The 16,105-nt window shown below is 47.7% G+C and overlaps 1 protein-coding gene across 1 annotated transcript in view; it reads left to right on the top strand.

Moving 5' to 3' along the window:
• Positions 1-16,105, top strand: part of MVB12B (multivesicular body subunit 12B) — a 194,288-nt gene that overhangs the window by 53,348 nt on the left and 124,835 nt on the right. The window contains 2 exon segments of the mRNA XM_060100447.1: positions 10,520-10,627; positions 15,450-15,546. Of these exon segments, the coding sequence (XP_059956430.1) occupies positions 10,520-10,627; positions 15,450-15,546 (205 nt within the window).

Below are 16,105 nucleotides of genomic sequence, written 5' to 3'. Positions count from 1 at the left end.
TACTTGATACTGACATTGAAGGACCTCTGACAGTTCTAAGGATTTACTGCACAGGCCCTCTCCAGGGGGCTTAGTTGGGGAGCTGATTTACAAAGTGTTTCTCAGGTTTAAATCCAGCGTATCTTTAGTTCTCATCCCATCAAATGAAGTCTTTTAAATTGTTGTTTTTCTTTTTTTTTAACATTAATTTTTTTTAAGTTTTGTTTTTCTTATTATAAAAGCTATATAGAGTGAAAAGGTACAAACTTCCAGTTACAAAATAAATAAGTCATGGGATGTAATGAACAGCACAGTGACTGTAGTTAACGATACTATATCACATATTTGAAAGTTGCTCAGAGAGAGTAGGTCTCTAAAGGCCTCATAGCACACACACAAATTCTGTAAGTACATATGGTAACGGATGTTAGCTAGACTTGCTGTGGTGATCATTTCATAGTGTATAGAATATTGAATCATTATGTTTTATAACTGAAACTAATGTAATATTGTATGTCAGTTATACCTCAATAAAAATAAATTTTAAAAAATAACATTAGGGCTTCCCTGGTGGCGCAGTGGTTGAGAGTCCGCCTGCCGATGCAGGGGACACGGGTTCGTGCCCCGGTCCGGGAGGATCCCACATGCCGCGGAGCGGCTGGGCCCATGAGCCATGGCCACTGAGCCTGCGTGTTTGGAGCCTGTGCTCCGCAACAGGAGAGGCCACAACAGTGAGAGACCCACGTACCAAAAAAAAATAATAATGAATAAAATAACATTAAAGAATACCCGTAATCTCAACTGTGCAGAACCAAACAGTAGTTAATATTTTGCTTTGTGTTTGTCTAGTTCCTTTTCTGTATAGATAACTTTTAAAAAACAAAATATGAAATTGTACTTTTTAAAAAAAATTTTTATTCAAGTATAGTTGATTTACAGTGTTGTGTTAGTTTCAGGAGTACAGCAAAGTAAATTGGATGGATATATATATATATATATCTCCATTCATTTCCAGATCCTTTTCCCATATAGGTTATCACAGAATATTGAGTAGAGTTCCCTGTGCTACAGTAGGTCCTTGTTAATTATGTATCGTGTATACAGTAAGTTTGTATATGTTAATCCCAATCTCCTAATTTATCACTTCCTCCCACATTTCCCCTTTGGTAAATTTGGTTTTGAGATCTGTGAGTCTGTTTCTGTTTTGTAAATAAATTCGTTTGTACCGTTTTTTTAAATTAGATTCTGGGATTGTACTGTAGAAACCATTTTGTAACTTATTCTTTCCCCTGAACTTTCCATGTTAGTAGATACCTGTCCTCAAAGTTGTTTGAAAAGGCTGCTGAGTCTCTGTTGTAGGGGTGCCCTGTAATCATTAGAAATGCATCACTCCCGGGCTTCCCTGGTGGCGCAGTGGTTGAGAGTCCGCCTGCCGATGCAGGGGACACGGGTTCGTGCCCCGGTTCGGGAAGATCCCACGTGCCGCGGAGCGGCTGGGCCCGTGAGCCATGGCCGCTGAGCCTGCGCGTCCGGAGCCTGTGCTCCGCAACGGGAGAGGCCACGACAGTGGGAGGCCCGCATACCACAAAAAAAAAAAAAAAAAAAAGAAATGCATCACTCCCTCCCCACTTTTGCCGTTACACTGTCTAGACAGCACCCCTCCCCCCCACCAGGCTCCAGTCCCGAGCCCCTGTCTCTGCCCCTGTTGCCCATCAGCCTTGCTCCCCCTGCTGTCCTCACAGCACCCCGCCAGCCCCCCCTGCACAGCTCTGTCTCCAGATCTCATGCCAGCATCTTCCTGTCACCTCCTCAGAGAGGCCCCCCCGGTCCCCCACCTGAGTAGCCTCTCCCTCCCCGCAGTCACTGTCCCCATTACCCTCTTTTATATAAGATGCTTGTTACCTCCTAAAATTATCTTTTATATTTGTTTATTTGTTCACCTGTTTATTATGCATCTTCCCCCGTCTAGAATGTGACCCCTGTGGGGTCAGGGACCGAGTCTGTCTTGTACAACCCTCTGTCCTCTGCACGACTTTGGTGTCTGGCACCCAGAAGCTCATATGAAGGAGCGAATGATGATCCACTCTTGTGCACAGAACTGATGATCTCCTCAGACTCTCTGCCCAGAAGTGGAATTCCTTGGTCACAGAGCATATATATCTTTAAGGCTTTTGATATGCAGCACCAAATGAATATAATTTAAGGCTGTACCACTTAGTACTCATTTCAGGAGCAATTGGTGTGCCCATTTCCCCCTTATATGGATTCTCTCATACGCTTTTTGGTAAAAAGATTCTCCCCCCACACACTTAATAAATTATGGACATACTTCTATATATAGACATACTTCATCCTTTCTAAGAACTGAATATGTGTTCCACTACATAGACATACCATAATTTGTTTAGCCAAGATCCTTTTGTTCCTCAGTTTCCTCATCTGTAAAATCAGGTAGTCACTGATTATCACTTACAGTAACTCATAGGGTTGTTGTGTTACATGAGTGACTTACACTAACAATTTGAGAATAAAATACTTAGGGCAGGTCCTGGCACGTAGAACACACACAGTAAATGTTAGGTGTTGTTATGATCCTCGCAGCGTGGAGAATGCAGTGGAATAGACCGCAGAGTAGGGTCGTCGATGATGATGGTGCAGCATCTCACATAAGTCCATGCACCTCTCCATCGAGGTCCTGAGCAAATGAACCCAAGTGTGTTCTCTTCCTAGGTCTGCCTGCTTGGGCACTCCTTGGTCCTTGTGTGACAGCATCCTCTAGTACCTTTTCCTCCACCTCCCCCTGTGTGCGTGAGCTCAGGTATTCCCATGTCCTGCAAGTTAAAGAATGTAATTAGAACACTAGGCCTTGCCTGAATGTACAGGACCTTTTAAAACCATTAGGGCTATTAGCTTAAATTTAAGTCTCACAAAATAAGTCAGTCATCTCAGCGTTACAATTAGTTTGTTTTCTTCTCTTCTTCTGTCATCAAAGCGAAGCTGTCCAAACCCACATGCTTCCAGAAGTGTTCTCAAGCCCTCTCTTCCCTGCAGCATTCAGCCTGAACCTGTGCCATGTGCCCCCAGCTGCCTTTCACTGTGGCATTGCTGGTGCTTCTTTAAAGTGGCCCTGGGGCTTCCCTGGTGGCGCAGTGGTTGAGAGTTCGCCTGCCGATGCAGGGGACACGGGTTCATGCCCCGATCCCGGAAGATCCCACATGCCACGGAGCGGCTGGGCCCGCGAGCCATGGCCGCGGAGCCTGTGTGTCCGGAGCCTGTGCTCCGCAACGGGAGAGGCCACAGCAGTGAGAGGCCCGCGTACAGCAAAAAAAAAAAAAAAAAAAGTGGCCCTGGGTGGTTCTTTGTGTTTGGATCCAGGGAGGCCTGCACGTGGCTTCTCAACTGACCCAAAGGCAGGGCCCACGGGTGTCCTGGTTTTGACCTGGGAGGTTGACTGTCCTTCCCTGGGCCGTGTGGGGTGCTCTGCTTGCTGGGTGCTGAGGGGGGAGAGGCAAGGTGCAGGGAGACCCATCTCTGCTCTGACCAGTGAATGACTTTGAGTTTACAGAGGTTCTCCAAGCCTCATCTTCTCATCTGTAAACTGGGTAGTAAATAGTACCCATTCCATTGGGTGGTTGGGAGGATTCACTGAGAAACTGCACATAACCTGCTTCGACCAGAGCCTGGCAAACAGTCAGTACTCGGCAGGAATTCCTGCCCCACCACCTGTCCTCAGACCGGGAGGGTTTCCTACATTTAACCTCAGGATCCCTTCACACGGGCTTGCCCCATAAGCCAGCAGCAGGTAGCCAGCCCCGCTCCCCGCGGGCTGTCAGGGCTTCCTGAACACACGTTTCCCTCTGGGACTGCTGCACGTCGGTGCAGAATTTGATCTCTGAGCTTGAGCCCAAGAAGGAAGGAAGTCGGCAGCCTGGGCTGCGTGAGGCAGAGGCTGAGCCCGCCCTGGGCAGGCAGCTTGTTCACGTCCCGGCATTGGTTCTGCAGGACTGGGGGCTGCCACTCGCAGATGCTGGCCTCGGGGCTGCAGCCCCTCCTCATCCCCGTGTTAGCTCTGGTGGACTCCGGCAGCGGAGAAGGCGCATGCGGCTTTGAACATTGTCACGCGTTGGGACACACTACAGACATGCCTAGAACCGAGGTCATGTGCCTGTAGGAACATCCCTGATGGTCCTGATAGTAATGGTTCCTCTAAAAGGAATGATACCCCCATACTGTCTTCCATGGGACATTTTCCCAGCTCTCTGATTTTTTAAAATTAAAATTTGTTTTTCTTTTTAACAAAGTGATACACGTACAGGTTAAAAAATCAGAGTACTAAAAGGCTTATAAGAAAATATAGCTGCCCCCAGCAATGTCCCTGCCCGCTCTCCATTTTTCACTCCACAGAGGCAGTTACTTTCAACTCTTTTAGATTTTTTCATTTCTGGTACTTCATCTCCATATTTCTAAATAATGTGTTTATACTAATTATTTCTTTTTTTTTTTTTCCTCGGTACGAGGGCCTCTCACTGTTGTGGCCTCTCCCGTTGTGGAGCACAGGCTCCGGACGCGCAGGCTCAGCGGCCATGGCTCACGGGCCCAGCCGCTCCGAAATGTGGGATCTTCCCGGACCGGGGCACGAACCCATGTCCCCTGCATCGGCAGACGGACTCTCAACCACTGCGCCACCAGGGAAGCCCTATACTGCTTATTTCTTGATCTACCTATCCTCACGTGTAGTTTTCTCATAATCTCCCCCTATCAGGCAGTATCACAATTTTTGGTAAATTAGTGGGCAGTGTTTACACATGTAAACATTGGGTACCACTGAATCAAGTAATGCACCAGGACTAGAGTCTCTTTCTTGTAACCCTTTCCTTTTCTCGGAATTAGTTCTTGACTTGTTTCTTTCATTTGCTTTATTGTCTAGGTGCCTACTGATTTTTATACAAGAATTTAACATTTTTCTTTAAAATTTTCAAGCTAGTTACTAAATGATGTTTTCAAACAGCTTTACGCCTCTGTTTTTAATTTTGTAACTGCTCCAGTACGTCCGTCACGTGCCCGTCTGTATCTCTTCCCAGTGCTGGAGTACAGTGCCATACTCCCTCCTCCCTCAGAGACGGCCGCATCTCTCTTTGTTCCACGACCTTCTCTCCTTTCCCTCCTGTCCAGGCCCTGCCCTACGGACGTGCTACCGCCGTCCCCTGGCTGTCCTGTGTGGGATCTGTTCCTGGATCTCAGGGTTTCCTCTTTATTGATTTAATCCCCAGCCGTGCTGATGCATCCTCCTGTAGGTTCAAGGGTGGGCAGGGGATGAATTTAGTAAATTGTTGCGCGTCTGCAAAGGTCTTTATCCTACCTTCATGCTTACTTGATGTTGGTTTAGGTGGAGAATTCCAGAATTCCTTGGAATTTTGAAGAGGTTGTTCTCTTAGTTTCCAGTGTTGCTGGTGAGAAGTCTGATGCATTCTGATTCCATTCCTCTGCACGTGGCCTATTCTTTCGCTCTGGAAGTTTTAAAGATGGTTTCTTCATCCCAAATTTGGTAGGACTCTCCATTGCTTTGCTTTGGGGTGGGGCTTTTTTATTCACTGTGCTAGAACTCTCAGGACCTCTTGAAGGTGGAGGCTCACCTTTTGTTCCATTTTTTATTTCTCTTTCTGGAAATTTCATTAATTGGATGTTGTATTGATTCTTCAGTTTTCTAAGTTTTTTTCCCCTCTAGTTAACCGCTTCATCTTTGTGTTTTACTTTCTGGAAGATTTCCTCAACTTTCTCTTCCAATATATTTTTTGAATTTTTTATTTTAGCTGTAAGTTTTTTATGTCTCAGCTCTTTACGTTGTCTTAAATTGTTCCTTTTAAAATGTTTTTCACAATATTCTGTTCTTGTTTGGTGGTTGCAATGTAGTCACTCATCCTTCTGAAGATATTAACTATAGATTTGGTTGGTTGTTCCTTAGCCTTCACTGTTTTCTCATATTATCTGTACTATTTTCAAGTTCCCCTTTTCCTAATAATTTGGGCCCTGTCTTTCATATTTGAGACTCCCCCCAATGCCTGGTGACCCTTTGTTGTCAGGTAAGAGTGAGGCCCTAGCTCCTGGGGTCGGAGCCCCGCGGTGGGGTAAGGCCTGATGACCTGTGGGCTGCACAGTGGGTGATGCAGCAGGGAGCTGGCCTCTGTAACAGGAGGCCACAGAGCCTGTGGGTGCTGGTCCTCTCTCTGGAACTCTTTAGTTTCTCCAGAGATGCATCCTTTAATTTCCAGCATTTAGAGGGTACACCTGGCTGCCGAGGTGCCAGAAGCAGGAAGGAGGCTGAGCCTGGAGGGGGCCACCATTCAGTCACCGTTCACTGTGCATAGTTACCCCCTGCTTTCACCCTGGAGTCTTACTTCCTCCTTCACCTCCTTCCCCATCAGTCTGGTGTTCCGGAGCCCTGAACCTTACTGGTCCTGTTTCTGTAGAAAATACTTCTGAAACAGGGGTAGGGATCTGGGAGTCTAATGGCTTTGTTTATAGGCCTGTTCCCGTCTGCCTGTCTCAGCCCTAAACTCGCACCCACCCACCTCCAGGCCCTCCACCCTCATCCCAGGGGTATCTGGTGGCTCGGGGTGCCCGTCACCCCCTCCACTCTGCTACACCCCAGACCTTTCACTTCCCAGACCTCCACACATCCAATGGCCTCTCTCTCGTGTTGTACTCCTCTCTTGCTCTTTATTTTAGTGGCCCCAGTACTTCCTCCACTTTGATTGTCATCTTAGAAGAATATTGGCAGAGAAGAGAGAGAAACCCATGTGTCCATCCTGTCACTGCCCACCTACTCCTCCGCAGAGGCAGCTCCTGTACCGGAGAAGATGCGAGAAAGAGAGGGAGGGTATGTGAGTGTGAGTGTGTGAGAGAAGAGTGTGTGTGTGTGTGAAGCCCTGTGACAGACACTCTGGGGGCGCTGCAGCCAGCAGCAGCATTGGACATATTCTAGTCATTGGGGAACAAGGCAGGGTACAAATAAGAACCGAAAGAATAAGTGGCCTTATTGTTGAAATGGGGATGTGGCCTCAGAGTGGTGATTTTGAAGCGGATACATACACTCAGTTCAAGGGATTAAGTCCTGGAAATTTCATTTTTTAGCATTCTTATTACCTTACTCCAGGAGTCGGCAGGGTCCTTGGTTCTTCACGCTTTGCTCCAGATTGACTGGCTGATTCTTTCATTCATTCCTTCAGCAAGTTTTGGTGGAGCCCATATGTATCAGGCAGTATGCTTAGTGCAGGGGATAAACGGCCATCAGGCATCGTCCTCGTCCTGGTGGAGCTTTTAGTCCAGTGGCGGGGCAGTAGGGGCAGGTAAACGTTAATCACACAGGTACCTGATTTGCGTCTGAAGACCAGGTCCAGTCCCAGAGATGGGGAAGGAGTCCCACAGGACCGGAGATTGGAGCTGAGCCCAATGTGACAGTGCAGGGCTTTTCGAATCCTGACGTAGTGTGATATCACTTTAAATATCCGTTTTGCTGTCAGAGCAGACATCCTCATGTTTAGAGTAGACCTGTTGGCACTGGCTTTGTGGGGGTCCTGAGTGGGCACTGAGGCGCGTCTCATGCATTCTCCCCTCTGTCCCCGCAGCGCCCTCAGGGTAGGGGGCTTGCTTAAGCATTGGGCTGTCAGGTTGGGGTCTGCTGTGCCTAGAGCACTTCTTCCTCCTCCCCCTGCAGCCTCCCATCCCAGGACTCAGGACTGAGCTCACAAGGGCAGAGTTTAGACGTGAACTTCTGCAGGCGCGCCCGTGTAGCCACCTGCCACATTTACCTTGTAGCTCATCTAACTTGGGATTGGAAGAGTTTAGGTTAGTCAGCACCTTTACATGCCTGGGTTGTAAAGAAGCTTCTGGGTACTTCTTATCGCTCCACGGAGGGCAGGGCTGCGAAGGCCCAGGCTGTTACACCAGGGGCCACTTCCCTAGTCCGGCTGGGAGCCAGGCCCGGGCCTTCCCACTCCCTGCTTAGCAGTGGAGCCGGCCGCCAGTGTGGATCCGGCCTGCGGGCCCCAGGCTGTGGGCAGCTGCGCTCTGCACACGCGCGCGCACACACATACACACGCACACACGCACGCGCGCACACACACACACACACACACACACTCCCCCGCCCCCTCTCTTTCTCTCCCTCCTCCTCTCTCACCCTCACCTCCCTCCACACCGCCCCTTGGCTGGGGTTGGAGGACGATACACATTTTCACTTCATTGCAAAGGAGTCGTGGCCTCAGGGCAAAGCTGGGCCTTTGGTTCTCTGTGTTGAATGTTTCTCAGGAGCGGATTGGAGGACTGTAACTGCCACGATGAGGAGAGAAGGGGGCCTCTGAGGAAGGAGCGGGTCCACTGCCTGCTTTCTCCCTTTGCACTCCTGCGCCGGCCTCTTTATCCTACCAAGGTGTCTTCTCATTCAGAAAAGGGAAAAGTCTAGCAGTGGGTGAGAGGAGGGAATCATCATTTTCAAACCCTGGAAACAATAGCCTTGATTTAGGGTGCATAACACCCCTCGGTGGAATTTCCAGTAGTCTGGAAAGCCCTTCTGAACCGCCTGCCTTTTCCGTGGGAGGTTGGACACAGCTCTCTTCCTTCTGAGTCCCAGCCTTTGAGTGTTCCGCAGTCTCTCTGTTTTTAAAAATTTATCAAAAATAATGCATTTATTATAGAGAAACCACATAGGTTCCCTTATTTCTTTGTTCCTATAGCATCTTTTCACATTTTAATGGTTCTGAAATCAGGATGCATCTTAAAATAGGTTTGTGCATTTTGATATGACATTTCTTTTTTTCCTGAAGGAGTGTTCTTTAAATCCATGGGTGATTCCCAAATGACTACATCTTAGAACTGAGGAAATACAATAAAAGTACAGTTTGGGAAACAAAAATCTTTCAAACATGGAACCCATGGGAGAAAACAAAGCAAAAGGGACCCATGGGAGTGGGAAGTTGGGGCCACTGCTTCAAATTTCATGTTTTCCGAGAAACTTTATGTATGACCATCATGGGGGCAGGTACGGACAAGGCCTGATCCTGTTCCGTCGTGTTTCTTTCTGTGAGGGTGACATCCTTGGAGTAGACGTTCCCTGAGATTGTCCCCATACCATTCCTCTTTCAGATTTCAGGTCAAACCTATCTGCGTATTTAGAATAAGGACGTTTCTTTTCCCTTTGTTGCACTTGCTAACTTACAATCGTTGGGTTTGAAAGAAGGCATTTTTCTCTTGCCAGTTGGCCTTTGGGCTTTCCAGAGGCCCCTAAGAGAGCATGGCCGTCGGGGCTCTGGGACCATCCCAGTGGAGCCACCCCCACCCCCCTGCCCTGCGTGTGTGACAGTCCGAGGTCGTGGGCCTGCTGGGCAGTGTGGACACGGGATGCGGCTGCATCAGGGCCATTTTGTGTAAAGAATGGAGGTGCTTTCAGCAGTTTGTGAGAACGGCCTGGAGCTTGTCAGATCAAGGACGGCTCCCCAAAGTCTAAGCCTCAGAAGGACGAGCAGGGAGATGCCCGGAGTGCCCTGGCGGGGGCAGGGGTGGTGGCTGCAGAGCTCATCCCCAAAGGGGCGCTGCTCCCAGTCTTCCGGGTGGTCCCCCGTTGGGTTCCAGCCAGGGTGTGGGAGGTTGATTAATACTCTGACCTGTTAGGCCGCTGAGGGAAGAATCAGCCCAGGCCCTGATGGTCCGTTAACGAGTATCTTGGAGAGAATGGGGAGGCTGCATCCTGGCCGGCCGCCGCATCCTGGCCGGCCTCCGTCTCCTGTCCCGTGTCCTTGTGAACTCTTCCCACTAGCCGCAGCCCCGCAGTCCCACGCACAGGTCCTGTAAGACTCAAATCAAGGCTGGCTTCATCCTTGAATGCTGCTTAGAGGAAAATTTCTGCAGCTGAATACGAGATGGCTCTTTAGACTATAAACAAGCAGCTGAGTCTTTTTTAATTGTCCTATCATGCTACAGTTTCCGACCTTGACTACCACTCACAGAGCTTGTGCCGAGAAGAAACAGTGCATCTCCCAACTACCCCCCTCCCCCCCAGTGCCCAGCAGAGTCCCGGTGACGGCAGCCCCTGGCCGGCCCGGGTCCCGGACGGAGCAGGAGGCCGTGCCAGGCTCATGGCGGGCGGTGCCCCTTTCAGGTGGCATTTCACGCCCCATTGGACTTTTTTCTGCACCCTGTACTGTCCCCCGAGTAAGTGGTAATGAGCAACTTAATTTGCTGACTTCTCCAATCCCTTCTTGGTCCATGACAACAAAATTTGCTCTTTTCTCATTAGAAACACTTTTGTCAGGGTGTCTTTAATCAATGGCTTCCCCAGGGACAGTATTTTTAGAAGTTGTTATTTTTCACACTCTCCCTTTACCCCTCTTGGAATGTCTCTTCCCAGGGCCTCATGAAATGGACTAATGAGATGCCGCTCCAGTCCAGGGTGGAGTTAATTGGTGCAGGTACAAAGAAGCTGCTCACACGCCCTCCGCTGCATCCTGCCTCACCTGCTGTCCTTTTCTCCATCTCTTTGGTGTAGGTTGCACAGACAGCAGATGGTGTGGATGCTGACCTCTGGAAAGACGGCTTATTTAAATCCAAGGTTACCAGATACCTCTGCTTCACAAGATCATTTTCTAAAGAAAATGTAAGTCTTAGTGGTTTTCTGTTTGCTAAGTGAGCACAAGTCATTTACATTCCTGTTTGAAATCTCCTCGTTTTTTGGTTGTGGTTTAGTTTCATCACTATGTTAATTTATCTGTGGTTTTAGTGAATGGGGTAGAATCAGCAGCCTGTGCTGTGTTTCATTTATTAACAGTATTATTAACCACATACCCAAGTGTACAGTGAATTCCATTAAAACGTGTTCTCCGAAGGAGACTAGGAGATTTCTCTCACGGCTCTTGTCTGCCTGCCTTTCCTCCAGGTAACAAATCACAGGGTAGTACGGAGGTAAGTGTCTTCCAGGGGAGCTGGATTTAAAGCTGACCAACAGATGGGAGCATAGCTAGAAGGATGCCACACGGTCACCCCTCCCCCAGACATGGCCTTGTTGACTTTCTCCCCCAGTCTCTCTGACATATGACATTTCATTGTTTCTGCAGGTAGGTATCCACCACACAGGCAGATTTCTTTTACTGGGTTGTTTTTAATACTTAAGCCCATAAATTAGGAAATTTTAAAGACATCGACTAAAGCTCTTCCAACAAAGTATTCTAATGGGTGGCTTAGAAAAAAGAGAAGTGGCTTTCGTGAGTGTCCACCCTGTGTGAGGCCTGTCCTGGGCACTCTGCAAATATGCCGCTTCTGTCCTCAGACAGGCTCTTGAAGTACTAGCTCCTTTCTGACACCAGGGAGTTTTCATGCTTGTCCAAGGCCACCTTTCTTCCCTAACTCCAAATAGAGAGGAGTCAGATTTTCATTTTTAAGGCGACATTTTATTTTGGGCCTGAATGCTAAAAAAAAAAAAAAAAATTGGGTGGGAAATATTTTTATTTATTTTTATAAATTTTTTTATAACAGTAATACATGTTCATGATTTATAAAGAAAAAATCAGGTTCAAACATCCCCATTCAGAAGCATGGAAGGGGAAAGGCAACGGTCTTTCTCTCCATCACAAACCCCACAGCCCCATGGTCCTATCACGGTCCTCGTGCGTCCCTGCAGCATTTGCTGGCTGTGGACAGTCACACAGTTCTCTGGCCCGCACTCTCTTCCACCAGCCATTCCTGTTGTTTGTTGGTAAGTCTTTGTTAGGAAAATGATTCCTAACATACTCAGAGAGAACTCATTGCTTTAATTTTTTCCCACTAATGATGAGAGTAATACATGCTTGCTGTAAAGAACAGAGTTTCTGGTGGAGTAGGGGAACGTCCTGGCAGGTGAGCCTGCGGTGGGTCTGAGCAGGTCCCTCAGGTCACGGTGCAGCCGAGGAGACCCCAGGAACAGGTCTGAAGGCTGGGTTGCCCTTCCAGACGTGGGGCTCGTGATCTTAGGGCTAGTGCCCCCTTGGCGCCATCCTTCCCTCCTGTGTCCACATCCACATCCAGTTCACTCTTGTCCCCTTTGTCCCTGGAGCTTACCTAAACCTTTTTTGAAACTAGCCATATTCTTAGCTTTTGTCACCTCTTTTCTGCCCACTGGCTACCCTTTCTGCAGAAGGTCCGTGTGTTCACTGCTGTTCAGGGCTGTGAGGACCAACTCCTGAGGGTTGAGCATCTCGTTCACACCCTCACTCTGCCTGGTGGTTTCATATGTTCACTCCTGGTCTCCACTCAGCCTCAGCCTCTCCTCCTGAAGAGGACCGTGGTCACAGAGGACAGCTACGATCTCATTGGTCATTTCTGATTTCTGTTTTTGTTGCATTTCCTTGAAGGCTGTGGGGTGTCGGTACTCTAGGCCAGAAGAGCCCCTGATCCCCTGGAGTGGGGACAATGACAAGTCTCAAAATGATGGAGAGAAGTCACTGGGGCTTGTTAAGTTTAGGTGTCACGGGTTAAGTGGATGATAGAAAATACACCGATTTAGTCAACATTTGTCGAACGTTCAGGAGATGTTCCTTGAGTGCCTACTGTGCGTGTCTTGCTCCATGAGGGCTGGGCAGACGTGGGTGTGATGAGGGGATGTAAGATGAGGACAAGGGCAGTGGGAGAATCCTCTGCCCCTCTTTTGAGGCAGTAAGGAAATTAGGTGCATTTTATTTTCAGAAAAAGAACGAATGGGTCCTATAGTGAGATCCAGAGGGATACAGCTGAAGGAGTGGCAGGGGCCCACTTGCCAGCCCAGGATTAGAGCAGGAATAAGGCATATTTTAATGTTACAGCCGGTCTATCCCGGCCCTGCTGTCAGAGCCAAGACTTTGCATGACATGATTTTCTACAACTGCAAAGGAGGGATATGGAATCTCAAGACTGGACAGATTCTTAATTAGGTGACTTGAGACTCCCTGTGTAGGAGTCTGGGGAGGCTCCTCTGGAACCTAAATTCCTTTCCCCCAATAATGCTATTAATACAGAAACCTGGCTTTGGAGTGACATTGCTTCCTGGGGAAGGATTGAGATTAATTGCACTTTTCATGCCCTGTACTTTCTGCATTACCTGTAATAATAATGTACATAGATTAGGTAGGGAGGATATTAAACAGAAGAATTTATGAACATTTGAATATTAAGTTGGTTATCTGTGGCTACCTTAAATGCAAGGTTGTCAAAAATAATTACAGTATACTAGCAAACACTGGCTACCAGAGACAATATAAATACCCTGAGTCAGTGCATATTGGGCTTTTGGCATGAATCATTTGCTCAACAAGGATTGGGAATACGTTCTTCATATTTATGAGGAGGAAATGAAAGAGAGCACAGGATGGGGGAGGGGAGAGGAACAAGCAAAACTAATGGTGTCGCAGACTTGCTGTATTAAACCCGGTGCAGTGGCAGCCCCGCACCGAGGGACCACACTTGGGCTGCGGGAAGCTCAGACAGTGCAGGCTCCCATTCCCTATGCACAGGAGGGGTTTTTTCATGCTTTTTTTAATGGCTGCACCACTGATGTTCTGGTTTTATGATCAGGGACATTTGTGGAGTGTGGAGTGTGAGGTCGCTAAGTGGTTTGCAGTTGACTTCTGTAAAACCCAACTTGTCAAGTAGAAGACATTTGAGAAGGATATTGATGAACACCCATCCATCTATGGGGCAGGAAAACATACCCAGTTGTTAATTTCTCAATGCAGAAAACAGCGATGACATGGAAAAGCCACTGCCATGAAAAAAAATTATGATAGATTAGATCAGGTGATTCTGAAAGCAGCTGATGCTTGCGAGTTGGGTTGATGGTTCAGACCCTTCCTCCACAGTCAGAGATTTATTCCGCATCAGTGAGGGTTCCATGTTCCACTTGCTGCGCTGGTCTGTGCATTGTTTTCCTGAGACCCAGCTACCTGAAATGTAATAATATTAAATCCTCAGCAAATACCATATTTCTAGAGAAACGGTTTTGTGACCACAGTGCCAAAAAACACTGGTCATAGTTTACACTTGACATTTTGACCTTCATGGCTAAATTTCAAGAATTTATTTCATTTGTGTACTTTTGGTTTATAATGCATTTATTAACTATACTTTTAGTATATCTATTGATATTGTTTAGATTCATCATCCAAGCAAATCCAATTTGATTTCTGATTCTGAGTGGCCCGCCCAGTTAAAAATGTACCAAAAAACATTAATTTATTCAGCAGATAATTATTGAGCACCTACTCTGTGCCCAGATCTATGCTAGGCTTGGATATATAGTAGTAGCAGAGATAGTTTTGGTCCTCATGGCTCTCAAACTCTAGTGGGGAAGCAGATATTAAATAAAAACCTCACAAATACGTCATTATAAATTGATATGAAGGAAAATTGAGAGTGCCGAGAGAGGACATAGCGTAGAGTTTAGATGATAGGAATTCCCTAATTGGCTTTCAGGGATGGTGTTGGCACTGTGCAGGATGGGGTGGGGCACAGAGACAGAGGGGCACGCCCTTCTCTGAGCAGGACGCCTGAGGAGTTGCTGTGCAGGGCAAGGTGGTGGGGTCGTCCGGGAACGCAGAACAGGTAAACTGAGAGTGTGCTCATGGGGACTTGTGGGGATGAGGTGCTTCTGGAAGGTGAGCATTCCAAGTGCATTGCTAGTATCCTGACAGGAGAGATTTGGGATCAGAAGGCATCATTCTTTTTTTAACTGAAGAATTTAATGAAATCTCCAAGGTGGGCCCACATATCTAAGTTGTAGGGTACATCGCTTTAGAGCTTGTTTCCAACTTGAAATGTGGGCTGCGAGTGCCAGTGCGTTTGCAGAGAATTCTCTCTTGGAATTACAGGATGGCATGCTGTCTTCAAAGATATTTTTGCACTGGTTACGGAAACTGCGCACTGTGGACCCCGTGCACTACCATACCACTAAGTAGAAGCTAAGCTATAAGAGGCCCTTGTGCGTGTCATTTTAGAAGATGTGTAATATCAGGCAGCAGGGCTTTTCACTGTGTATTAGTTTATGATTCGTGGGGTTTTACAGAATGTGTCTAGCCACTGAAATGTGTGTCAATATGCAGACTGGCGATCACTTAGGAGTGTGATTGGTTCTCTGTTAGGCTGAGATGCAGCTCTCCCTGTGCAGCGACCACCCCAGGAAGGTGCTCTTTCTAATAAACCTGCTGCCCCAAGAGCTGATGCTCAGGGCTCATCTCGCTAACCAAGGCCACATCTGAGTGAGTGGCTTTGAGGTTCTGCAGATGAAACTCCTCCCTGGGGGCCACCAGAGTCCCTGTGTAACTGCTGGGGAACATTAAATGACACCTACTCTAATTAACCTGCTGTCGTAAAGCTGCACGAGTCTTGTGTTAAATATGCATCTTGAAGCCAAAATGGCAAACCCACCACAGGCGTGTTCAGATTAATCATCTGTATCTCTTTTCTTTCTTCCCAAGAGCCATTTAGGGAACGTGTTAGTGGACATGAAGCTCATCGACATCAAGGACACTCTGCCTGTCGGCTTCATCCCAATTCAGGAGACGGTAGACACACGTGAGTCACCCCTTACTACTTCTTGTCACGATGAGAATTTTCTTCCTCCAGGTATATTTTTAGACATTTTTATGTGCACTTCTCTTCGGAAACATTTTAGGAGGCCTTACTGCATGCCCCAAATAAACCCTGCTGGCTTTTGACATATGCCTGACTTGGTTCTCCAAGGAGTTTTCAGTGTTCTGGGTGGCGGCATGTAAATGAGCAGAACGGTGCTCCCTGCTGAATCGGCTCACTCAGGAAGGGGACAGTGAAACCGGTTATAGTTTGTCCTTAGCCCGTTCTCCAGTGCTGCTGAAGCCAAGCTTGGCATGAGACCCAGAAGCAAAAGGAAAAAACCAAAAGCACACAGGGAACACAAGTGCAATAATATCCCCATTTTTGGCTCTTGGAGCACACAAGAAAAGTCAGAAGCAGAAAGACTGCAACTTAGAGTCCTCAGGATTCGAAATTGAGGGAAGACTCTGATCCCTGAGCAACACAGAGGGGAAGTGAGCGGCTGACACGTCAGAAGCTTCTTCAGGATCCTGGGGCGCTTCGAGGTTCTTGTCGTGCACGC

Source organism: Mesoplodon densirostris, chromosome 6 (genome assembly GCF_025265405.1).
Source record: "Mesoplodon densirostris isolate mMesDen1 chromosome 6, mMesDen1 primary haplotype, whole genome shotgun sequence".
NCBI classification, from domain to species: Eukaryota; Metazoa; Chordata; class Mammalia; order Artiodactyla; family Ziphiidae; genus Mesoplodon; species Mesoplodon densirostris.
The sequence above is the reverse complement of the archived record's forward strand: the minus strand, read 5'-3'. Positions and strand labels throughout refer to the sequence as shown.